General features: G+C 46.0%; 1 protein-coding gene and 1 pseudogene across 1 annotated transcript; one reads left to right on the forward strand and one right to left on the reverse strand.

Annotated features, from left to right (window-relative positions):
* Positions 1 to 5,281: 5,281 nt before the first annotated feature.
* Positions 5,282 to 7,732, reverse strand: LOC142585428 (ubiquitin-conjugating enzyme E2 J2 pseudogene; annotated as a pseudogene).
* Positions 7,733 to 15,592: 7,860 nt separating this feature from the next.
* LOC142585430 (putative U3 small nucleolar RNA-associated protein 11) lies at positions 15,593 to 22,779 on the forward strand. Its single transcript, XM_075696193.1, has 8 exons — positions 15,593 to 15,757; positions 15,840 to 15,901; positions 15,998 to 16,100; positions 16,175 to 16,288; positions 16,392 to 16,485; positions 16,942 to 17,069; positions 20,959 to 21,069; positions 22,509 to 22,779. The coding sequence occupies exons 1-8, from the start codon at positions 15,698 to 15,700 to the stop codon at positions 22,596 to 22,598; spliced, it is 762 nt and encodes a 253-aa protein (XP_075552308.1). The 5' UTR covers positions 15,593 to 15,697; the 3' UTR covers positions 22,599 to 22,779.
* The last annotated feature ends 3,259 nt before the right edge of the window (positions 22,780 to 26,038 follow it).

Below are 26,038 nucleotides of genomic sequence, written 5' to 3' on the forward strand. Positions count from 1 at the left end.
AAGGAGGTATGATCCATTTACTGTCTTGCGTGGCGGACAAATTTCTCGTTGGGTGGGCATAGAAATGCTTACGCATTAAAGAAATTTATAGCGCACGACAGCGAGCTCTAACTACACTTGCGATGAGAGAAGCCGTAGTTGAAAACTGTCATAATTATGACAACCTGGTGCACACTGAAACACCTGACTCATGAATGTAACAGCGATAGCTATTGAACTTTATTTCAGGCAGTTATTGTCTCATCTGAAGCAGCTATGATCATGTTTACTTGCGGCACGAAGTCCAAAAAAAAATTATTCGTCCCCACGAATGATTCGATCTTGGGCGTTGGCCATCGTAGAAAACAATAACCCTTTATTCACCCATGCAAGGGTGTTTAAGAGTGTTTATAGAGTGTGACGAAATTCAGCTATCTCAGATGATGTTCCAGCTTTGCTATATTTATCAACTTGTTTCGCAGGCACGTACGCGTTAGCACACATGGGACTCAACTGTAAACGAATAAACAAGAACACTAGTTTGAACTCTTTTCCGCTTCGCGACCCGCTATAGCCACACCGCGGAAACTAAGTTTTCCGTCGTCTCACGCACGTCCGAAGATACCCCCGCACAGTATAAGTCACGCCTCGCATTGCCATCGGTATAGTCACGCACCTCTCAGAGAACAGTGCTTGTACGTATCGTCGTGCGGTACTACGTGAAAGCACGCCTATATATCGTATGGCTGCAACCAGCGTGCGAGTCAAAACACCGCCAGGCGCGAACGTGTGTACCGCCGCTGCAGCCACTGAACCGAACGGTTGAAGAACATGACAAAACAAGATCGCCAGCGTCCCAGCAAACCACGTTCTCGTACGATGCGCATGGCCTGTAAGGAAGATTCACGCGTTGCTGGCTTCGACAGTAGGACGCGACCAAGGAGGGGGAGCCCACGTGTTTCCTGATTCGATGTTGCGCGTCGGCTATCTGCGTAAGCTTACATTCCTTTTGTTTCCGCTGCGCATGCGTGTAGTACACCAACCACGCCATCGATGCATCAGAACGATGTGTTCATCGTCCTTTTAGACTTTTTTTTTCTTTTTTGAGAATGAGGGCAGGCTGCTCGAGCGATCGCGCTTGCAAGGCTGACCATGCAGAGCACCCGGCATAAGTCAGCTACAATAGGTCACGACACAGAACAGCGGTGCCAGCCTTCGTTGCCGGAATCATCCAAATTCCAACACACTCTTCCTTGCATAATGGTAAGAACTGTTTCACTAAAATTATTTCTTTTCGTCTCTGCTATGCGATGCAGCTATAGATACAAAACAAGTCCTGTCGTGTGTGTGTGTGTGTGTGTGTGTGTGTGTGTGTGTGTGTGTGTGTGTGTGTGTGTGTGTGTGTGTGTGTGTGTGTGTGTGTGTGTGTGTGTGTGTGTGTGTGTGTGTGTGTGTGTGTGTGTGTGTGTGTGTGTGTGTGTGTGTGTGTGTTTGTGTGTGTTTGAAAGAGAGAGAGAGAGAGAGATGGGGACGTATAACGTAAAAACTTTAAATTCTGACTTTATTCCAATCTGCTGACGTCAAATTTACGTAACCGCCGACGCAAGCATCGGCCGGTGACTCGCAGCATTGTTTGCAAAGCCCAACCACACGCTCTCCTCGTTTATAGAAGGTCACTTCTCTTTGCTTTGAAAGCAAACAGCATTGCACATACCTCGACAGGTTTCTTTTATCCAATTTGGTGACAATAGACGAGTAGTGCGCACAAGTGGAGAGGGTTTTGGTGGGTCCAAGCCAACGCCTCCTAGATAGCATAAGGCCTGTGCACTTTGATCCATGACGTCATGCTACCTTGCCCGACTGCCATAGAATCTAGTGGGGATGCTCCCTAGTAAGCCGCTGTGATTTTGACGTCATCAGCTGTCGTCACGCCTGGCTTGACAGTGGAAATTTTGGTCCGAGGACCATGACGTCATAACGAAGAGTGCATAGGCCTGATATTTAGGAGGCGCTGGTCCTAGTTTACGCAGGGAAAATAGATAACTGGGTGAGGAGGGCGGTGTCTCCGTATGCGATTAATCCGCTTTCCCTTGCTTAGCTTGCGGTGGCTGGTCGAAAATCGCGGCGGCGTGTAACCGAAGGTTAAAAATACCGTTAAAACGGACATTCAGCGAGAAAGAGTTGGCAGAGTGGTGTCGCATACGTGCTGGAAGGGCACGAGAACGTTATAATGCCGCCCATTTATTTATTATTATGCGCAGAGAAATTCGTTCTCACCGCCAACTCTGACTAGCCAGTGCCCGAGCGATAGCATATATCTGGGCCGCCAACTTTTATTCCTTTCAGAACGGTACAGTCCCCGGCTCGTTCCAAAAAAAAAAATCAGTTTCGTTCGGCATATTATTACATTTTTAATGCGTACGCGTCACTTTGATGTGGTTAGTTTTCGTGGCTTTGTAACGTCGCGTGACAGACAGACCAAGTAATTAATGAAGGCAAACCCGGTAAGCTTTGAGCAATAGCGTAGGTCTTGTGGTGAAAGAGGCGTGTAATGGCAAATATCTCTTTTTCCTTTTGTGCAGCATAATCACGCATAATCAGTCTGTACACTTCACATCATATGGGGAGTTCTCGCGGTTTTCGTGACGTCGCGTGACAGGCAGGCGAACGGGGAGGGATGACCCAAAATTTCTTTTTCGCCAATCGCGGAGGACTAGTGGCAGAAATGGAACAGACAGATTAGAACAGTTTTACGTTACAGCGTCCATGGCCCGCCCTCGTAATAAAGCTTTGGAAATTCGGCTCTTGTTACTGTTGTTCTTTGAAGGTCCTCGAGCGCATTTCCCTCAAGCTTGAGCTGGCCCTGATGACTGTAGGTACGCCCACTTCCAAAAAACTGCATACTTTCGCGTAATACGAGACAGAATGAGAACCACGCAGGGCACGCGCTCAGTGCTTTAGCAGTGAATATACTTCGTCGATCCCGAATGGTGACAGTGCGCACTGAGAAAGAAGACAAGCGGCAGCAGCTGCGGTGTCCTCGACACAGTTAACGCCAGCCGACTGGCATGACGACCGTTTCCGCGCCGCGCCGCGCCGGGGCGTCTCTTCGCGGTTTGCACACTTCCGCTCTGGGCCTCTGGCTTCCTCTGCGGCCGACTTGGTGCAGCACGGTGGGCACGTATTTCCAAACTGTTCACACTCTGCTGCCCGTATACTGTCAAGGTCGTGAAGTATGCGTTCTCTCGGTGAAATAACGTTTCATAAAGCACAACTCCTTCTAGCTATCAAGAAAGTGTAATGCTGGGACTCCTCGAGTGCAGGGGCTGCGCCGTGTGAATAAATAATTTTATCGCTGTCGCTGTCTCTCTCTTCATCGCTCTCACAACTTTGAGTGGCGTTTTACTGCATTTCACGTATATATACCGCGCAACGTGCGACGGAAAATTGCGCAAATCTGACATCGCGTTTTTTAGCAATGTAAATGTTCGGGCTAGTTGGTCAGTAATCATTTAACCATAGTGCCTAGGCTATGCCTTAACTATGCGTACAGCTAAAAGCTTCACGTGGGTTTCAGAAGAGGCGAAAGAAGAGACGAAAGAAAGAACGGTCTCTGTTCCAGTGCCACGCGAAGCCTTGCTCTGTAACCATAGCTAAGGATCACCTTTCTGTAGTGTTGCGCTTCTGAACAAACAATATTGCTTATTAGGCGTACGCTGGTCCTGAGTGTGTGTGCAAGAGAGAGAGAGAGAGAAGCAAAGAGAGGAAAGAGAAAAGAAAGGGCCTCAACGGAAATTACGTAATGCATGCTGCGAGCTACAGCGTATGCCAGCGAGCAACAATCTCGAGGGGTCAACCATACTGAAAGAGGGACACGAAACGAAGTGGTATGAATGAAATGAAATCTGAAAAGATGTATTCATATTTTGTTTAACGATGGCGTTGAGAGTTCAAGAAGCAGGCAAGTCGGGAAGGCCTGCCATGGCAGGATAGTGCCAACGTTCATTGTCTGCCAGAGCTTAATCCGGCAGCAGTGAATTTATTATGTTGATTCCTTCAAACATACGCAAAGGAAAACGCCTACATAGAAATATAGAAAAAGGTGGTCGCTACCAGCGCCCTCTGCACCTCTTTTGGTGTGGTTGGCAATGGTTCGAGGTGGCGATATAGTAAGGCATAGAGTTTCGCACTATAGTGAGAAACTCTAGTAGTAAGGTGAATATGGTGAGTGAGAAAAGAAAATGACGGAAATGCATCAAAGTATCGCCGAGTAAGAAGAAGAAAAGGATAGTTTTCAGCATGCAAAAGCCATCCATAAGCACCGAACAAAACCAAATCTTAAAGCAATAACTTTCTTTAGTTCTTCTCCAAATTTTGCGGTTTGTCAGTTTCTGGCCGTTTAGTGCCAGCTTGGGACATTGAGTAATTGAGTGTCACTAGCTACTAATAAGACGCCGAATGAAAGTACCAGCAAATGGGCTTATATTGCAAAGCTTGTATGTTGACGAGGTACGCTCGCATCTGTCCTGCGTAACAAAAAAAAAAACTAACTTCCTACATAAAGTCTGAAAATCATAATATCGGCTCACAGGCATGTCTAAAGCACACCGATCGCTTAATGGAAAGATGAATTACACTTAACGTATTCTTTGATTTACTTTATTTAGCCAACCAGTACGTACCAGCGGGCATTAACATCCACTGGCAACATATTCAAACTGCAAGTTTTAATATGTGAAGAGTTTTTTTCTTTTTTCTTTTTTTTTTTATATACAGAACGAGTTGGAAGGTCGACGACAAGTGTTCACTCTCGGTGTCAACGTCGTCATGTGGTGGGTTCACGTAGTTCACAGCCGCTTACGTTTTTCATCGGGTATTTTTTTTTTTTTTCAAATGGCTGGATAGCTGCTTTCCGAGCACACTCGACATTAAAGAGTTGATGTTCTTATTCTAGTTCCTGTAAAGGTCCTCGCATGGAATCCACATTCTGTATATACTTCAAAAAACTCACCGAACAATTTAAGATTCTTAACTCGCTCTGCAGCTGCACGTTTTATTCTCAAGATGCCAGAAACTGGGTGTTAAACAAAAATTTCAATGACCAAGATAGGCGCATGAAGGGAATGTCGCGGGATTGGGAAGCTCTCTCCGAGCGACTATACAGAGTGAAATGTTTTGATATGCTAAATCTATAAAGGTATGTTTAGCCTGCCTACCGGTTGGATGTTTTTCACTTGGCGATGTAAGACGCTAACACGCTGAACTCGTTCATCTGAAAATAAAGAGCGCATACTTTCCCGCACTTGGTAGGTTTTATTGCACAATTTCCTTAACCTCCTGAAAAGTTTCGAAGCGAAGTCGTGTTCAGTGCACCGCGCACGGGGATTTGCGACGCGAGGACCTACGCAGCAGTCGCTTCGTTTGACAAACGATGCATCCGCACACTGCGACGAACTCATTGAGCGACGTGCGGTGTGAAGTAAGGGAAAGGCCGACGGCTTTCTTCTTGCATGCGTCAACGTGTTACGAACTCGCACATCATTGTTCGCGAACACTCCTTTCTTCGTGGAGCATCTTGAAGCTTCGGCCCACGTCTAACGAAGACCTCAGTTCAAGGAGACTAGCTTTGTAGCCTGTAACGCTATGTGGACTTAGAAAGAGGAGGTTAGGAGCGCGTGGCGGTGCGGGAGCCCATGCAGTTGACGCGGCGGCGCCCTCAGGGAACCTGCGGGCAGTCCCCCTTGACGGCCGCATCGGCGGCCAGGACGGCGCGCGTTTCCTTGACGACTTCGGGGAAGAGCTCGCAGAACACGTTGTCCTCCAGGTTGAAGCGCAGGCTCTCGCGGGCCAGCTTCTGCTTCTGCTCGACCGTGGTGTCCAGGCTTCCGAGCGTGGGCGTCTCGTCCACCATGAAGCTGAGCAGCCCGGTCAGGATAGAGGACATGGACCACGACGGGTTCCAGGACTCCGGGTGGTAGTCGGATATGCTGAGGCACAGGCGGGTGTTGCATTGGAAGCGCCCGTTGGGCGTGATCAGGTAGATGGAGGGCGGCGAGAAGGGGAAGTCGACGGGGAAGCGCAGCTTGCCGTGGTAGACGCCGCCCTCTAGCGGCGTCTTCTCGGGCCCCTTGACGGCGAAGTGCCATTCGAGGATGTCGGCCGGCAGCGGGTGGGCCGACACGTACGGCACCGGCTCGCGGAGCAGCTTGGAGTACTCGAGTCGCAGGCGCTGCGTAGCCGTACGGCTGCCTCGACTCATGGTGGATGTGCCGTCGGGCTCGGGTCTGCACTGCACGCCTTTGTTTCGCGCCTGCGTCTAAAACACGGAAGAGGCGGGGCGAAAGGTTAGACGTCATTTGACGCTTGAAAGCCATGAGTTTTGAGCATTTGGCTGTGTAATACAGGGCCTTCCATTGACATGACTGGCTGACCTGCGTCAGGCCAGCAGGCCAGTCGAAGTGAAACCGGACAGCGCCGTGACAGGGCGGATGCAAAACATTGGGCCTGGCTGTGCCATATGTGAGAATCTGTCTGGAGCCAGCTTCTTAGAAAAATGGACATAATGGACAATAGTTTCGTGGTCACTGGTCAGTTTCACGTCGCTTACTGGCTTGCAGACGTGATCGCTTCAGCCGTTGGCGTCGGCATATGGAAGACTCAATACAGCCAAATATGTATTAATGGCGCTTCGCGTCGCCTGCTATCGCAACTAGTCTCAAGATGTGACTTGTATTAACGTTTTGCAGAGGCGGACCAAACCTGGCACTAATATTTATCTGATCACAAAGTTCTGCTCTCAATGACAAAGTGCACAGGATATATTCGCAACCTAAGAGCTTTAGATATTACTATAATATAGAATATATTAATATAATATAGGATAGTAATAGGATATATTTAAATGAAATATAGCCATTTAAAATGATATAGCGAAGTTCATTAACACCTTTTTCATTGTTTTGGTAATCATCGTTGATTGCAATTTCTAAAATCGAACAGATTCCTCAGCCATCGTTCCTGAACGTGGGCTGGAACACCCCGCATGCCCGACCATACTGTATCCTTTGTAAGAGAAAAAAAAATCGCGCAGAAGTGCGAATGTTACGCGACGGGACAACGGCAAGTGAATAAACAGACTCACAGATTCCACTTATTTCAGGTGGACGTCCTCCCTCCCTCCTGGAGCTGCGCTGGAAGTTAAGCACGTACTTCGCGGAAGAGCGCCTCCTTAATCGTGTACCGTGCCATAACGGTCTGGAAAAAAGAGTGTAAGTAAGATGTAGCTCGTTTAAGAACTTCGCGATTTGCGTCGCCTTTGTCAAACTTTAGTATCGACCCCCCCGATGCATTTATACGCACAACTCAAGTTCTAATGGGGAAGCGTCCGTGAACGAGCCCTTAATTCGTACGACTTGGTAGTGACGATAGGGAAAGAACGTTTAAACCGAGCGTTTAATACGCAGCCACGTTAACGCGTCGTCGCTTAATTCGAGGAGGGAGCCCTCTGGCGACGGCCGTTAGCGCCGACGGCGTGCATACGTGTCTGCCTGCGAAGCGTCGTGTCGGGAATTCAATAAGCCTCATATTCGAGGCGCCACAAAACGAGAGAAAGCCCTGCCATCGCAACTAAGAGAGAAGTTACGAAGAAGGTTTCTTACCATGCACGATCAGCCGGGGATGCTTCGTATTTACGCAGAGCTCTGCGTTACGTGCTCACAGCGCGGCCCCTTCGGAGGATGCTCCGCCGTCGTCTTTCTTTTTCATCTTCCGTCGAGACAAGCGGGCTCGCGCTCGCGCGTGACTGTTTGGTGTTTCAGTTAAATTAAAGCAGACCGGTGTCTGCGCGTCGTTTGTAAGTAGTAATTCGATTTAGGCTGCTATGTTCCATACTTAACACCGAAAAAAAAAAAGAAACAATCGTACAGGATATTTATCGTGCATTCTGTAGGATCGTATGTAAGAGTGAGCTGACAAAAGAAAAGCACGCTATATTATGTTCTGAAAGCTTTAGTGTATATGTATGTGTGTCATAGAAATCCGATGCCTTTTTTTCCGCCTTTATATTGTTTATCAACTCTGTTGAATGTCGGCACTTCCTTTGTAGTAAATGTGTGAATGGTAAGGTTAGATACAATGATGACGATGATGCTTAATACCAGTGGCGCATATACCCACTGTCTGCTATATTGGTCAAGAATCTGAAGTCGTGAGAAAATTAAATTTGAGTTACGTTTATATTCGTGAGACTTAGAGAGAGAGAGAGAGAGAGAGAGAGAGAGAGAGAGAATAGAAATTGAGAGCAGTCAGACTGGCATAGACGCCGCATAATACTGCTTCTTTCCCTTCCTTTTTTCATTTTTTTTTCTTCCGTTTTCCGAGTTCAGGTGGCCTATTCCCAGAGTGGAATATTTGTCCCGAATATAGACACTTGAGGCTGTAGGGTTGACAAGGACATCACAATTAAACTAATATGCGTGAATTTTTTTTTCAGTATTATTGCGGACGAACAGCTTATACGATAAGTTCATACGTGTACATCTTTTTATATGCGCTGTGTCTCATTTAGTTATTAATCCATATGGTCTTCTTACACATATGTACTGTCAAACGAGCATTTAGGTTAATTTAAATTAATCAAGTAGTATAAACAAAGCTGCTTTGAGGATTAACGAATGATATCCAAACACAACAAAATGTGAGGGATTCACTGCTTTCTTTCTAACGTATATGAATGAAATATTTTAAAAAAAGAACATCTCCATTTGAACTGAAGACAATAATTTTGTTCGAAAAGCACAAAGCACGTAAAATCATAAGTAACGCTGATGTATAAAGCCTTACTAATTAATATGCCTTCTTTCACGCGATCTGTGGTCTCGTTTGGCATCTTTCACAGGAGTCCGTAACATAATTAAGTGACCATCTATTCAGATATACAGTTGCACTTTCAGTTCTATGCTGACAATTCCGTCTAATTAAGTTTCTGTATAAAGGTTTGTATTTTTGTAGTATATTATAGTTAAGTAATGTGTCGGCGAGGGCACATAGCGCATCACACTCAATTTTCTCTGTTGTTGATGAAGATCGACATTTGATTATATGTAGAGACTATATGCTCAAACTCTGATCATAAAGCTGGTCAGCATCGTCTTCCACTGCTCGTGCGTGGCGTTTCGGATGGGGGCTATATTTCGGTCTCTTTGGCAAGCCAGTGCGAGCTGCCCTTGGGAAAACGGCGAAAGCTGATCGACAGTGCTGAGAAAGAGAAAGAGAGAGAAGGGATGCATAGAAAGGCAGGGAGGTTAACCAGAGATAGTTCCGGTTGGCTACCCTGCATGGGGGGAAAGAGTAGGGGGATAAAAAAGTCGCAGTTTCGCCCGAAAGGCGAAGCATCGATTGAGATAGCGAATTAGTAGATAGCTATACGAAGTAAGGATAGTAGTTTTATCCGTTGTATGAACTTTTAAACATTCGGTTACTATCCAAATTAACAATTAAGCACGGTGTCACGCGCGCACTGGTAAACATGAACACATCTCGCTCGTCGACAGCGGAAACTCGCTGTCAAAATGCTGTAGGGAGGAATCGCGGCAGCAGACGCGAGCCAATTGACCTCCGCCCATCTCTCGCTTCAACGCGAACGAATCGTCGAAAGCACAGCGCATACGAAGCTACCGGCGCTACGCGTGCTCAGCAAACATCTCAGATTGCTTTGAAGATGAGGCCCGCGCGGGCGCGCACTTTGGACACGTCGCAGGTCGCTTTCAAGATGCGGCGCCCGCACGTCCGCGACGTAAGCAGCGGCCGCTGGAGAAGAACGCAGCCCCTACCTCGCCTCAATCCCGTGCTTCGTGCGCGAGGGAAGAGGGCGCGCTTCCGCCTCGCCTTCCTCGCTCGCGCACGCAAGATTGAGCCGCGTTCGCCGGTTAACCCTCGCACGCTTTCGCTCGCACATACTGCATACGGCGCGCGGCGGCCTTGGACTTCAAACGGAACTTCACGCCTGGAGTGTAATATAATTGCTATCGCAATAAAAGAGAAAGAGTGGAACGAGAGAGAGAGAGAGAGAGAGAAATAGAGACGAGCACAAACAAACCGCGCACACTATAGAGCGGTAAGGGGCGGCGTTGGTAAGGCCGGAAATGCTGGCACCGCCAATGTGTCCCGGAGTTCTACTGAACACGGGGATCCGACACCTCCCTGTGCCCGATCAAAACAAAGGTACTCTCTCTCGCTAATAATAATAATAATAATAATAATAATGATAATAATAATAATAATAATAATAATAATAATAATAATAATAATAACATATGGCGCGCGGCGACGATGTTATCTCCCTTGGACTTTATACGGAACATCACGGCGACGGCAGAAATGTGCTTGGCGTGTCCATATAATTGCTATCGCAATATTAATAAAGTTGAGGTGCGCTCTTACAGCGCAGCAAAGCCTGCTGTCGAAACGAGCTCCGAAATTTGAACCTATAATATGATACTGCAAATCCCTTATTGGCGTAGCCAGAAATTTATTTCGGGAGAGAGGGGGGGCAGTTTTCCGCCGACAATTGCCCCCATCCCCTTCCTTCACCTCTCTCTCTCCCTCTCCCTATGTGTGTGTGTGTGTGTGTGTGTGTGTGTGTGTGTGTGTGTGTGTGTGTGTGTGTGTTGTACACCACGCTGAGACAAAATCTTAGCACTCCCCGGACAAGGATGCTTTAACAACGAGGATGCACAATTTTACACTGCCGAAACAACACTTTGCTTTACTTCTGACAAAAGCTTTTTATTGCTAAGGCGTGTCGCAACACCGCTTCAAATTATGCTATCATCCTTATGCTATATTTAAAAACGATTATATTTTTTTTATTTCATTTACGAATTCATGCATTTATATAATGCATGTCGACGACCTTACTTTTACATGACTTGGAAAAAGGAACAGCGCTAAAGACGGGGCCATACAAAACCAAGACATCACTGCTTGTTTGCAGGCCAGACTAGCTGCATCCCAAGTATACAATGGACATAACCGTTGTTCTCCAGTCAAATCTTTTAGTGAGTGGTGCGGCCACGGCTACGTACGGAAGAGGGTGGGCACTATTTTTTTAAGTCGTCTATCACTAAATCGCGCTTTGCGCGTTGTGGTCATGCTATATTATTCTAGATTTAAAAATACGGGAATGAAGCTCTGCGCTAGTACTTCGATAGTATCATATGATGCAAGTTTCACTCACTTTCGATGACCTGCTGTCCGACTTATTTAAAGAGTTGTTTGGAAGTAACTTGCGATCGTGGTATTGTAGTCATCACGCGACGCATATTGTTATTTGACCACACCCGGAAATTGATGAGGCAGACAGTCCGAAGCAGGACTGCTTCCTGTTTAGAAGCCTTTCCTAAAATTACGGCGTCAGTAGAACGCAGTACTTTAAGGGCCAGTAGCTCCGTGAGATTTGGAAGTGGTGTGTCACCTGACGCCCGTCTATTCTGAAAACTGCCGAGACGTTTAGTTAGGATGGGCTCTCCGCAGCAATTAATCAGCACGTGTTAGGACGGGGTAGGTGAGCCTCAGCTGGGTTGTTGGCCACGGCCGTCTGATGTTGAGCGATCGGACAGTGACGAAACGCTCTTCCTATGTCCATAATTATCTATCAACTTGGTCCTTGATGCCTATTACGCGCGCCCCTCCTCCTCCTCGTATCCATCATCCCACTCCCCTTCTCAAAATTATTTTCCGTTATAGTCACTGCCGCACTTTTCAACATTCACCGTGTTGTTGAACGGTGCGGGGGCCCCTAACATTCCTATATTTCTGTTCCGTGGGAAAGGGGGGAGGGGGGTCGGCAGAAAACATGGGGGGGGTCGACCTCTAACCTCCCCCCCCCCCTAGTTACCCCAATGCATCCGGATATCTCCTATCCACCCCTACCCCACAACCTATGGCCCCACCTGAGAAAAGTACCGACACACATATTTTCGATTTGTACCATCCCTTTTGCCGCTAACAAAGGAGTGAATTTAGCTAACGGTAAACGTGAGGAAGCATAAGATATTTTCACTTGACAGTGTGAAGCACTCAAACTCAAAACACAAACGGAGCAGGCGTCACCGACATTATTGGGCTGTCATGACATGCAGTAAAGTTTATTCTACTAGTGTAGGCATGATGACGTTGCGCATAAAAAAAAAATGCAAAAGAGAGTTCGGCGCACGTTTCTGCCTACGCAACAATATTCATGGTTACCGACATCGAGAGTGGTTTGTAAAAACAACTACTATACAGTAAAGCATTTAAGATGTTCTATCGCGTGCCAGTATATATCCTAATAGTTCGAGGATTTGACCCAGGACCTGTACGTAGCGCAAAACAAAAAAAAAAAAACGGGGGGGGGGGGGGGGGGGGGGGCTTCGGGTAGTTCGATCCACGTCAAAACGCAGCAGCTGGACCTTTCTTATGGTGTGGGCATTTACGTCTAAAGAAATACTTTCGCAAAATATATTCTGCAAAAAAAAAAACTTTTTTTGACTGGCTGAGTGTTATTTGAGTTTTATGTACCCTTTATACATGATGCACAATACATGATGCACCAAGAAGAATTTTTTTAAAAATGAAGCCTATCATTGGGGAAAAAGTGGACAGTTCGTCTCGCTAACTTAGATTGTTCTTTACTGTCCACTCTCCTCTGTAGTCCACAACCTCATTTTTGATGTACTTATAATGGAGGCAAAAAAAATCTGCCTTGAGTCTTTTTTTTTTTTTTTTATCCCTTCTGTAACATAGCCGCGGCCGATAGACCATGGCAGGAACGGAACGTACGTGCACGCCTGGAAACGAGACAGGTAAAAACCAACCTTTGTTGTCAACAGTAAGGTGGTTATATAGTAATCCAGGAGAGGGAAAGGGAATGGAAAGGGGGCATAGCGAGGTAGAAAGAAAACTTCACGCTTGCGCAGTGTGTAGCCCGCAGTATGACACAGCGGCCGATACAACACTTTCACATTTATCCACTGTTGTTTTCTTAACTACATTGTAGTCTTGCGTCAAAATAACTGACTAAAATATTTTGGCACACAACAGCGAAATGTCGGAGGAAAATAATCCTGAAGTTGCAAAACATGGATTTTTGTCACGTTTTCGGCTGTGCATTCCGCATCGGGATGGCCTACATAAAAGTAGGAAAGGTTCCATATTTCGTACAACGTAACCTAACAATTTGGTTCGGACCCGACTCGTCGACGCCGCGGACTACAGCGACGGGAAAACTTTTGCCGTCGTCATGGTCAACTCCAGCGGCAAAATTTCCAATCGCGCCTCGATTCGCACTTCAGACCCGAAGTCGCCGAGCAAGCCGCCATTTCCCTCGCCCTGCTAGACGGTCGTGGATCCGAGATCTATAGCGATTCCAAAACGGCAGTTAGGGCTTTTCAGAAGGATTACATCGCCGAGCAAGCTGCTCGTCTTCTTAACGTCTCGAGTCCGTTTGCTCTCACGCATCATTCGATTCAATGGTTTCCCGCTCACGTAGGGCCGGTTGAGGGTGCTCCCCCGAACCTCAATGAGTCTGCTCAGGAGGCTGCGCGCGAACTCACCGACCGCGCATCCTCTGTAACTCTCCTCCCCCCTACGGCCACAGGAACGATCCCGCTACTCGCAACGAGGTTATGGAATTCTTGTACTCGTTTAGAAGGGTCTTTCCGCCCCCTCACCTCAAGTTGAATAGGGCGCAAACCGTTTCTCTTAGACTGTTACAGATCGGCACATATCCGTGTCTGGCCGTTCTACACGAAGTTTACCCCGACGTACATGGCGGCGACGCCTGCCCGTCCTGCGGGTACACCTCCACTGTTGGACACATTATCTGGGAGTGCGGGTCGAGATACCCCAAGTTCAGCACGGAGGAGTGGGACTCGCTTCTGCATAACCCCGCTCTAGACAAACAAATCCTGGCTGTCCGGCGTGCCCGCGGCCGGGCCGGTGGGCTAGACCCTGCCGGTCCCGACGTGGAACTAGCCGGGTGCGCGACGAGTTCGCGTCCTATCCGGACCTTCAATAATGTTAACTCACTCACTCACTCACTCACTCACTCACTCACTCACTCACTCACTCACTCACTCACTCACTCACTCACTCACTCACTCACGTACCAGCCGTGATTGCTTAGTGGCTATGGTGTTGGGCTCCTAAGCCCGATGTCGCGGGATCGAATCCCGGCCACCGCGGCCGCATTTCGATGGGGGCGAAATGCGAAAACACCCGTGTAGTTAGATTTAGGTGCACTTTAAGGAACCCCAGGTTGTCCAATTTTCCGGAGTCCCCCACTACGGCGTGCCTCATAATCAGATTGTGGTTTTGGCACCTAAAACTCCATAATGTAATTTTTTAACAATTTCGTTCGGATAGATTAATTTGAGTAATTCTTGTGTTAGGGGAGCAAAAAAATGTTTTGTCCCTATTCCACGGGGAGCCGTTGATTATGATGCACGCTTTGGCTTGGCGAAAAACATCATACAGTGACAACGATTTTTTCAAGAGAATGTTGCGAAAATGCTTGATGCCACGCTTCCGTTTATTTAGCCACCTCAAACTTACTCCTGTGTCCATGAATACAAAGTCAGTCAGTACTTGTGAGCCAAAAGTAGTCATTATAAAAGCGAGGCCGTTGTTGTTATGGTTTTTACTTAGAATATGCCTTAATTATTCAGGAAGCTCCCCAATCTTCGTAGTGGATGAAAACTGGACGAATTCGTGGCCGTTGAGATAACGCGTTGCGCAAAACGACAACGCGCGCAGTACTTTCATGCAAGGCCTCTGCACTGGTAGTACTTCCACAGACTCGGTTAGAAATAAATCGGTAAGATCACAATGCCTGCGAATCGCTTAAAGGGGCCCTGAACCACCACTCGGGCTTGGTGAAATAACATAGTCAACTGGTAGCATACGCTATTGTGAACATATCAGCCAAGTTCTGCTGTCGTACGCGGTCCGTGGAGCTCGCAAGCGGAGCGAGAAGTCACCCTTTTCTCAAACGCTCTCGTTTCAAAAACTTCCATGATCCTCACTCTTTTCTGTGTGCTTTATTTCGTCATAAAGGACACTTTAATACGCGGCTGCTATTGGTCGCTGCGCTCAGCTACACCGCGGCCGCCGCGAGGTGCCGCCACGAGTCCAGTGGCTAAGCATCAGTAACTTTGGTGGCTAAGCGCACTGCGGCTCTCTGAGGATAGCCGCGTTTGGCTTACGTTTAGCGCGGCATAGGCACGAAATCGGAAATTTGAACTGCGCGCCACGGTGACGTCTCCGCCGTAGCCTTCGCAGTGCAAGGCATTGGAGGAGGAAGGAAAGCACAGCTGAGGCCGTGTTTGATTGCCGATCACTCCGCTTCTACTGAACGCATCGAAGTACTTTTTGCGGCAAAGTGGTTCTGAAATAGCCTATCTTCACTTCAAATGTCTTTCTCCACTTCGGTAAAAAGTGGTTCAGGGCACCTTTAATTCTTTAAACGTTGTACCAGAACCCCTTTTTCCAAGGTTCTGGTTGTTCGGCCAAAAAAATATCAAGTTCCGGTTTCGGTTTTAGCTGTGCTATTCTGTCATCCTCATCGTCATCGCAATGAAAGCATGGCAGCCTACAGCGTCACATTTTCCACCGGGATTGTGTGCTTGTAGCAGCTGTGCTTTACTGACGTGATTTTGTCGCTTGATCGACGCCTGTAAGGATGTCCTCGTTCGCGAAAGCAGCGAAGGCTGGCCAGAGAATACACAAAGAGCGACAGCAGGTTAGTCCGCTCACTTCTCGATCCACGTGACGGGTATGTGTAACTTGGGTACCGAGCGCTGTATAATTCTTCTGCCTTTCAGCCCGAGGCCAGGCGTCACCTGGGTGTACTAGAGAAAAAAAAGGACTACAAGCTCAGAGCAAGGTAATCTTATGATTCATATGCGGCCGTCATTATTGTCGCTTCTGCACAGCGTGCTGTATACTTGCAACTACACATGTTAATCTTCCTCGTTCACAGGGACTACCAGAATAAACAAAAAAGACTAAAGCGATTACGCCAGCGAGCACTCACTAGAAATCCGGATGAATTTTACTTTCATATGGTCAACGCCAAGCTCGATGTAAGCTCGCGCACAAGACAATGCGCAATCATCCCTGTCGTGGTGCATACTGCGACCTCTTGTTTACATTTCAGGGAGGCGAACACCACGACAAAGTGAAAGGTCAAGAGTTCACACCAGCACAGCTCAAGCTTATGCAGACACAAGATGTGAACTACGTCACCGCAAAGCGTGTGTCCGAAGCAAAGGTATCAAAGTTAGGGATTCCTGCCGTGTTAGTTTGTGTTTCTCGTGCTTTCTCTGCGGTAGTCACTTCAGTAATTTGTCTCCTCGTTCATTTCTTCTATTCAGAAAATAGAGAGACTTCAAGCAAACCTCCACCTTCTCGATGATAGCAGTGGGCGAGTGAAAACTCACACATTTTTCGTGGACTCCAGAAAAGAAGGTATAGCAGTCTGTTATATTTTATTGTGTAAATTCTGTAAGGCTGCTTGTCAAGGCCCATATGCATATACCGCTGGCTTATTTTTCGTATTAGCCTTGCACACTGGTGAATTATTCGCTCCTCAAAAGTACCACAATAGAATAAACATGCAAGTAGCTAGCCAGTACAAATGTTGTTGCATTTTGTCCTCGTAATGGCCAGATTTGTTGCCTTGCGTTTTAAGCGTTCTAAGCGTTCTGTTTTTTTAAAAAAAACTTAGCACTGTGGATTTGTGTGCTACAGCCTTCGGAGCAAGCCATTGAAATGATAAAACATTTTCGAAGGGGGCCAGCGTATGACGTGTCATGAGACATTCTAGTTATGCAACATAATATGCACATAGCATGATCTGACAGCTTAGATGTTCGATGCAGCACTTGCAACCAACATATTTGACCTTTGTTTAATGCTTTGTAGCTCAGACCTTTGATTTTGCCAAGAAGCTGGAAACTCACCCATCTCTGTTGGGCCGGGCCTTCAACCGACCCAAACTTGAAACTCTTCTCAAGGAATCCATTGCTGATATTCCAGAGGATGTGATCAAGGCAAGTGGGAACTACATGGCAATTAAAGCCACACACTGTTATTGTACACTCAGTTGTTCGCTTTCGAGTGCTCTGGTGGCGCGCACTATATCTAGCTGGTTGAAACTGAGCACACGGGACACGTTTGTTATAATTGAAGAGTGTCTGAACAGTCCGATACTTGGACTACTACTACCACTTTATACGGAAGTACACAAATATATATACAGCTGGAACAATGCCTCCTCTCGGGGGAAAGAAACAAAAGCAAAACTGAAAGTGAACTTAAATCACAACATACTCCCTTCCTTATTTAAAATGTTAGTGATGTTAACAGGAGTTAGTATACGAGGGAACATGCACAGTTCACTTAAAACATATGCTGTGCATGCACTACTTCGGCACAAAGTCCTTCAACCAAACAGGTCGTCCGCGTTCTCGTTGTGGCCAGGCGGCTGGCTGCTCGAGTGGCGGCAGGCTTTACCGCCAGAGGCTTTGACTGTTGTTCACCAGAAGAAGTCTGGTGCAGCATGGCCACAGAAGGCTGCGACTGCAGCCCACCGATGGAAGTCGGGGGCACCACGGCTGCAGGAGGAAGTGGTGTTTGCACCGTAACAGCAAGAGTTGGTGCAGCAGAATGCAGCGGCATTTGCACAACCACAGTAGGTGCCAGCATAGCAGAATGAGGCAGCATTTGCACCACCAGAGCAGGAGCTGGTGCAGCAGGCTCAACAGGAAGTGGCAGCAACTGAGTTAGACATTCATGGTGGTGCAGCTTGCGCCTCTGCAGAACCTTGGCAAGTTTTGCTGTGTTCCTGGTCCTGCCATTTTTTAACCGGAAGGAGGAAGACCCTTGCTTCTTCATGACTTCAGTTGGTGGCAAAATTGCCAACTCTCCTTTGAAGCAGACAGACAGCTTCAAAGGATCGAAATCGAACGAAATCGCCTACAGTTATCGTCGTTTCCTTGGCAGCTCTTCTCCTGTCCACATATTGCTTGCTGCTTGACTCTTTGGCGTTATTGTGATAGCTCCTTAGCTGGATCTTTAGTAAAGGCTGGTGCTGAAAAGCCGACCACATCCAGCCTTGTTTGGGACATTCTGCCATGCAGTAAGACCACTGGAGTAATGCCAGTCGTGTCCTGTGAAGTGCATCTATAGACGCCCAGATATTCCGTAACTGCTTGATGGAGTGGTCGCCGCTCCAGGAGAGAAACTTGGATAGAGTTTTTCAGTGTTCGACTAAAACGGTCTGTTTGTCTGTTGGCCTGTGGGTAATAAACTGAGGAGTGAGACAAGCGGATGGCTTGCTCTTGAAGGAATTCAGCAAACTCACCCAAAGTGAACTGTGGCCCGTTGTCAGAGACTACCTCCTCAAGATAACCCTCTCGCGAAAAAGCGCTTGTTAGGAACTCCTTGACCATGCTTGCGGATACATTGCTACAGAAATAAACGTCTAGCCATTTGCTCATGCTCAGAGGTGCTGCCACTCATGAACTGGTAGAGTGCTTGAGATCCAACAGCTGCTGAACATACGGCTTGGGCAAGCATTCTCTTGCTCCACTCTTTAGAAGGCACTGCAAAGTGAGCCAAAGCAGAGTAGAAACCAACTGAATGTGCCATTAGTTCACGATTTCAGGGTGACACATTCTTCCTGAAGCCACTACAGCTTTACAGTCATAAAGGAAGCTTGCAGCATTGTTCTGCTATGCATCCATGCTCATATATTGTTGTGCATTGCAGTGCACTAGCTTTATGGAGGCAAAAGCTCTCCTGAAGAGTTGCAGGGTCTGATACTGGATTCTTATAGATGCATTTCGTTTTGGAATCCCTTGTACCCCTGAAACATGCTCCACTTTATTAAAGGTCTTGCAAATTTTTAGAGAGATAAATGCTGTCGTGCGGTTGCCATTAGTCCTTTGCCTAACACGGATGAGCTGTATTATTTGCCAACACTATGAAGCATTTATTTTTTACCAATGGTAGATTGATATGGTTAAATGCTGAAGTAACTATGGTTATCTTCTCTTGTCTTTATTTTCTTACCTTGGTTACTCAATGTACCAGTAGGTAGTGCTGCCAAAAGTATACAGTATCGAAAATGTTGTGTCAGTGTCACGAAGCTATGTAGCTTTGTGTTCAGTTTGCTTAAATAAAAGGCACAATGATAAATGTCATTGGAAATGATGAAGCCGCCTGTAAGCCACACACAAAACAAACTATATTTAAAGCACACAGGGCAACCAATACACACACAAGAAAGAAGGCTGAAGTTCATGCAATTGTTCAAGGTGCACGAAGAGCGTTCACAAGTTGGCATGATGCGGTTAACGTGTGAAGAGCAGATATGAGCACATCTAGGGGATGGAGCCTGGCACATTGTCAGCGACACAGTGGCCGGGTGTCCTGTCAACATTCACTGGCTGGAGCTTGTCTGGGGTATTGGAGACACTGGCCAGGCCTGGGCTGAGTGCCCTTATGGCATTCACCAGTCGCAGGCTTCAGGAAGGACTAGATGAGGCACCTGCGTCCAGGTGGGAGCCTGTTGCAACCACAGGCCAAGAGTTCGAGTGGCTGCTATCCCTGCATCTCGGACGCCATCTTCCTTCTCCTGCCATTTCTTCCACATTTGCCGGCGTCTCTCCAAATGCTCTTCGCTTCTTTTTCTTCCACTCATGCCTCGTACCTCATGCTAGAGCTTCCTGCCAACCTCGTCCTCGACAAATTTGTATTGCTACACACTTGCCAGCTTTCTGAATCGTCATTGTCTTCATGGTGTTGACAAGCATCGCACCCGCGCACATCATGACGGTCAGGCAGCTGATTGACTACTGGCAACTGAGACAGAAAGATCAGATATTTGTAGGGCATTAACTTGTAGTTGTGGCCAAAGTAGGCACTAGGCTCAGAAATATTCTAAGTCCTTCCAATTCAGCAGAAGTCAATTTGTGCTTGGAGAAAAATAGTGAAGCAACAGATTTGCATTTTTTTTTCTCCGAATAATATTCAGATTCAGATAATTAGTGCCTTCTCAACAACTCTATTTGTGGCACCATGTAATACTTCCTACACAGTGTGCTGTAGTGGCGATTCTTCGAATTGTATGTGATATCATCAAGCGCTACTCTACATATTGAAGTCTGGCTCTTAAATAGCAGTTCCTGCTCATGTGGCCTGTATTCGTGTTGTGCTTTTGCCACCTTCAGGCGCTCTTTGTTCTGCGATACTGTCTACACCACTCTTGTTGACAACACAACTCCATTGTCCTGTACAAGTTCACTGATGCACCTTTGGTTACTAAGAGGAACTACTTTTAGTGGCAGGTCACAAAAGGCCTTCAGATTTGATAAAAGAGGCTTGCACTGAAAACAGGCAATGTGTTAGCTGACAATGAAATGCTTTCGTGGTTTATTCTCTGCCTTAATATGCCTCATAGATTTCGTTTGAGAAATAAGAAGCTGCAATAAAAAACTGCTGATAAAGGTGTCATAGAGAGGTTTCACCATGTTGAATGAGTAATCATAGTTCAGGAAGCCTACAAAATTGAGAACATAAAGTGCATGTGCCCCCAACACCTACCACTCTTCTTAACTTAGTTTAGGTGGCATCTGCTCTATTTTAGTGAGATACCATTCCTCTGAAGTTTCATCATTCCGCCATGGTAGCCAAATAAGCGTCAACCATTCCTGATGCTACTATGTTCTGACTGGAGCAGATTGCAACATTGCTGACCTGCATACATTTAGGTTCATGCTAATAAACTCCAAGAGGTTAAAGTTAATCTGAAACCCTCCACTGTGTAACTTCGAGATTTGAAAGCCTTAACATTCAATCATTGTTTTATCTTTCATTTCTCTTCTTGCAAATTAACAGTCAGCATCTTATGTTAATTGGCTGTTCTCTTGTTTTCAGGAAGCAACACATGAAATGAAGAAAAGCTACCGAGAGTTGACCAAGCGACTGGAGAGGCAGAAAGAGCTCACAGTGGTTGAGCAGAAAATGGTCTTGAAGAAGAAGCTTCTCGTAAGTTTTTCATAACATTATCGTCACCCTGCACATTTATTCTCATTTGTGTTTCCACTCAAAGGCGTTTCATCTGGTCACAACCAACACTCTCTGGCATTTACAACAGTATTGGACATGCCAACTTAATTCTAAACTTTTGATGGTTGCTGAAGTCTGCACAAGCACACAGTTCTGTAGTTTACCCTTTTGTTTAGAAGCGACAGAAATAATCAGGCTTGGTCATGGGAGCCACTTTTCATTATGGGCGGAGAGCAAAAGAGCTTATGTATTTGTATTTAGGTGCACAATAAAAAAAAACCCTGGCACTCAAAATTGATCTGGAGCATTCACTGTGACAACTCTTTTACATCTCATAAACCAATCAATCAAGGACCTGGAAACTAAATTTGATGTAAATCTGAGCACTGATCCACTGCTCTTTGCACGGTTTGTGGAGCTGAAAATAAAGCAAACCCCAACTTATGCCAGCTCATCCAGCTTATTAGGAAAAACTGTGCAAAGAGGTTGTGCAGTGCAAGAATCTAATACAGTGACACCTGTTGTGCACTGTTTTCACAACATTTTTCCTAATAGACCATGTACAAGCCAGCCCGCATGAACACAACCTTGGAGCACATCAGGTTTTAACAGGAGCAGTCACGCTGTTGTGCTCTTGCGTTACGTTCCACTTCATGCCCTGGAGCAAGTGCACTGGCTTGTGATTAGGATTGAGCGTTCTAGGTTTTTGTTTTCTCAAAATACGGTAGGCTTCTTTTTTCCGCACGAAAGTTCTCTTTCTTTTTCCATTTGATATCTAGTTCAGTGATTTTGTTGACACTGAAATATGCTGTATGACTGCAGATTCTGCAGCTCACCACTGTTAGTTGCATCTAACACACAGAATGGCAAAGTTTTCAAGAAACACTCTCCCAAAGGCACAACACCCAACGGTGATATGACTGCACAGGAATTAAAAGAGTATCTCCGTTTTATATTGTAACACAAATAGAATGAGACTTCATTTGTAACAATATGCAGTTACAAAGTTGCAACAAATAGCACACGTAAAAACGATTGGTTAGGTACACCATCACATTACAATCAGTGCACTTTCCTAATTCATCCACCTCAGTAGCCACAGCGCTCCTCTGCTCCCTCTGCAAAAACCCTTTCTCCTCACTCCTCATTGTTGTCGCAGCAGCAGGCAAAATAGATGTAAATTGTAAATAGATGTAATGGTTGCAGATGCCTGATCTTAACCTCGCCAGGCTCCTTGCATTGAAGTGTGTAGACTAACAACTGCACACTGATTGTAATCTTGTAAATTGGCTTTGACTGACCATTTTCAGCTAAAAGCGAATAATAAAATTCTTACTAACTGAATGAATTTTTTGTTATTCATCTAAATAAAAAATGCCAAACCCTACTTACAAGCTTACTATTGTTGCTGTTCACAGGACAAAAAGAATCCACCTGTGAAAAAAGTCAGGGAAGGTACAAAGGACTCTGCACCAGTCTACTTGTGGAAAAAGGAAAGAAAGCGATGAGAGCCCAGTACCACATTGCATTCTGCATAGCATAATGCACCCACACAAGAAAAGGCAAGGAAAGTGGATGGCATGGGCAAAGCCGAATTCTCACTTTCCTGCGGTTTTACAGCCCTTCAACTGACTGCAGGGTGTGCGTGTACAGTTATTTCTGCGATGAAATAAAAATATTTTTGTTTCACTGTGACCTTTCTTGCATGTAGAAATGTGAGGGAGAAAAAATATTGAATTAGTACGAGTCAACTTTCAAATCTTTCTTGCATGATTTAGATGTGAATGAGGAGATGTAGCTCAACACCGTGTCAAAAGTGTGTACTCATAAAACTGGGCATTATTGCATTGTAAACATTCAATTATCTTGTTCACTTCAGCGCAGCGAATGTTTGAAGAATAAAATGCGATGGTACAGTTACTCTTACCCTGCCTGCTAGCTCTGTAGCCTCTGAAACTTGCATATGGCTGACAAGTGAAAATTACCATCACCTAGAATAATGTGCACACACCGAGTAGAGTGACTTGCATTTACAGATGTGCCTCGCCATCACCAAGTGTTGCCTCTCAAGTGAACTAGCCACTGTGCTTAGCATTACTCTTCCTCGGCAATTCCTGGAGTGAGGAGTTGTTTGAGAAATGCCCCTTGAGCAAGTGTTGAAAGTGAGAAATGACAAAATAGCTGATGAATTGCCACAAGGGGCATAATGGAATGACATGCCACTGCGCTCGGTTCTGAAAAGTTGAGGAGTGTAAGACAATGAGCGCTTGTGAAGGCAAATTTCATGTGGCTGAAACAGTCGCGGACATCACGTCGAAGATGTTTACAGGTTACCTAAAACTGCCAGCTCCAAAGGTTGGCTCATCATATAGTGTATGCACAATCAACACGGCATAATAACATCACTTGCCTCTAGCCAGAGAGCAGTGCACTTGAGTTCATGTGAACACCGGATAAGCACGCTTGTCTGACATAGCTGATTAATGGCATGAAAAGTAGACAGAGCAGTTTTGCAGGCTCATTGCATTTGTTTGTAACCTAGTGATTATCAGTACACATGGCATAGCTTTGTATTCAATGCAGCATAGGCTCGCGCGTAAATGCCACAAGACTGTGAAAGTAACCTATGTCTACGTTTTGTTCTGTTTATATTTGTCTAAGGATGGTGCTTTACTTCTGGGAGAGCAATCCCTCCATCATCCCCACATCAGAAAACTGCATTCTTCGTCAGCGCAAACATATTTGAGTTTTCACAAACATGATGCAAATGATAAACACAGAAACGCGGACAATGCAGGAAAAGGAAGACAACACCAAAGATGGCGCAACCAGTGTTCCCTCAACTGCCTTACATTTAAATATGACACTGCATATTTCAATGTAAACTAAATTAAACCGGACAAAAAGAAACGCACACATTCGTAATGGAAGGCTTTATTCAATATGATTTTCTGTTTAAATGTACATCCATGTTGCATTATGTTAGAAACTGTGCAGCTGCAACTTTATTCATGCGCTCTTGCTTTTATGCACTATGCATGACCACCAAGCGCCTAACTTATGCAAAAAAGCCATCTCTGAGCCTTGTATGTCAACTTGCTAGAGGGCTTTGTCACACGCCTGATGTGACAGGTGATGCTGCGCAACTTATGACTGGCAGAGGTGCGAAATTGCACTTGCACACATTAGCTAAGCGGTGGCAACCGATAGAGTGAATGAGTACAGGCACACTGTGGAGATAAACTTGCTGCTTCTACTTGCACAAACTGTGTTGGCGCAGTGCCTTATAGCAGTAAGTATGGATTTCTTTTTTCTAGCATGTTTAAAAGGTGTCCGCATTATAATTCTCTCTTGATTGTGCTACACTTGTGCAAGTGCGGCAAATAGATGTGACCAAGGCCCAAACTAAAGCAGTACACTGCATTCTCTCAAGTGCAAAGCACTTTTTCTCAGGATTAGTAGACGCGATACTATTTGCAAAAGATATTCAAAACGAACAAAGTTGACTGCAGTAAAAATAAAATGTATCACTACCCGCCGCGGTAGCTTATTGGCTGTGGCGTTGCACAGCTGGGCTCGAAGTAGCGAGTTTGATCCTGGCTGCATTTTGATGGGGACAAAATGCAAAAATGATTGTGTACTTATATTTAAGTACACATTAAAGAACCTCGGAGGGTCATAATTAATCCAGAGTGTCCCACAGCGACATGCCTCATAATCAGATCATGGTTTTGTCACGTAAAAGCACAGAATTAAATTTTTTTTGGAAATGCATCATTTTGCCCATAGGTGAGAAATTAAACACTGGCAGATTTTAGGATTCTTCAGCCACGCTCAGCCTGGCAGCACTTCAGACTGAAAAGTTGGACTTCGTGCTTGGCATACCAAGACTGTAGAGATACTGTATAATACTGGCTTGCTGTCTGCAAGGCAGAAAAACTAGATGCGCCACCAGTGGTGTGATGAACCTTTAAGTATTAAGCTAAAGATTGTTGGCAGAATGAACTAAGGCGACATACTAACAAATAGCTTTAATAATTTCTGAATAGATGAGGTTGAGATACCTACAGAATCTGTGCGGAATCAGTCGCTTAATACATATGCATAGTGAAGCAGTCGTAGGGATAATTAACAAACTTTGTTTTAAGTGAGCCCTTTTTGCATTTTTCCTGTTCATAGCTTTCTGTCTCTCTCTCTCTCTCTCTCTCTCGCTCCTGAGAATTATACACCTTTCATAATGCTTGCAATAAATATATGTTGTTCAAAACTGGCGCCCGGCAAATCGTAATTTCTTTATCCATTTCAAATGTAACAGCCTTATACAGATTAGCACATGCCTTCGGCTACTTAGGTATTCAAGACCTCGGCGGGGTGAGCCAGCCGAACCTGAAGGGAGAGAGAGAAAGGACAAGAAACGTAGGGAGGTAAACCAGGCGAGCGTCAGGTTCGTAACCCTACACTGGGGCAAAGGAAAGGGTGACTAAAAAGAGGGAGAGAGGGAGCACTGCGCGCACGTCTGGAGAAGCACGGTATCGAAAACGACAGTCGCTCAGGCCGGTGCACTCCGAAAAACTGCACTAATGCGAGTTTTTCTTTTTTTTTTTTTTTCACCAGTGACGGATATGGTTGCGATTCCAGTATTTCAGTCTAGAAAAACGGTCTGGAGTGCAGCCGTTTCATTGCGATAGCAGTTATATGGACACTCCAGACAAATTTCCGCCGTCAGCATCGCCGTGATGAGTGCGCATCTCCTCTTCTACTCCAACTGCGGCGGCTGAGCGCAACCGCATGCGTCCTATATTTGAAGCAATCTGCGCTGGGGTCGAAGTCTAACCGACCCGATATAGCTGATGGCTTCGTGTGCACTGTGTTCCCACGCGCCTAGTTCGCATTGAAGCGAGAGGCAGCACGAAGGGGAATTCGCTCGCTGTCACTGCCGCTCTTCATC

Source organism: Dermacentor variabilis, chromosome 6, assembly GCF_050947875.1.
Source record: "Dermacentor variabilis isolate Ectoservices chromosome 6, ASM5094787v1, whole genome shotgun sequence".
In the NCBI taxonomy this organism is placed as follows: domain Eukaryota; kingdom Metazoa; phylum Arthropoda; class Arachnida; order Ixodida; family Ixodidae; genus Dermacentor; species Dermacentor variabilis.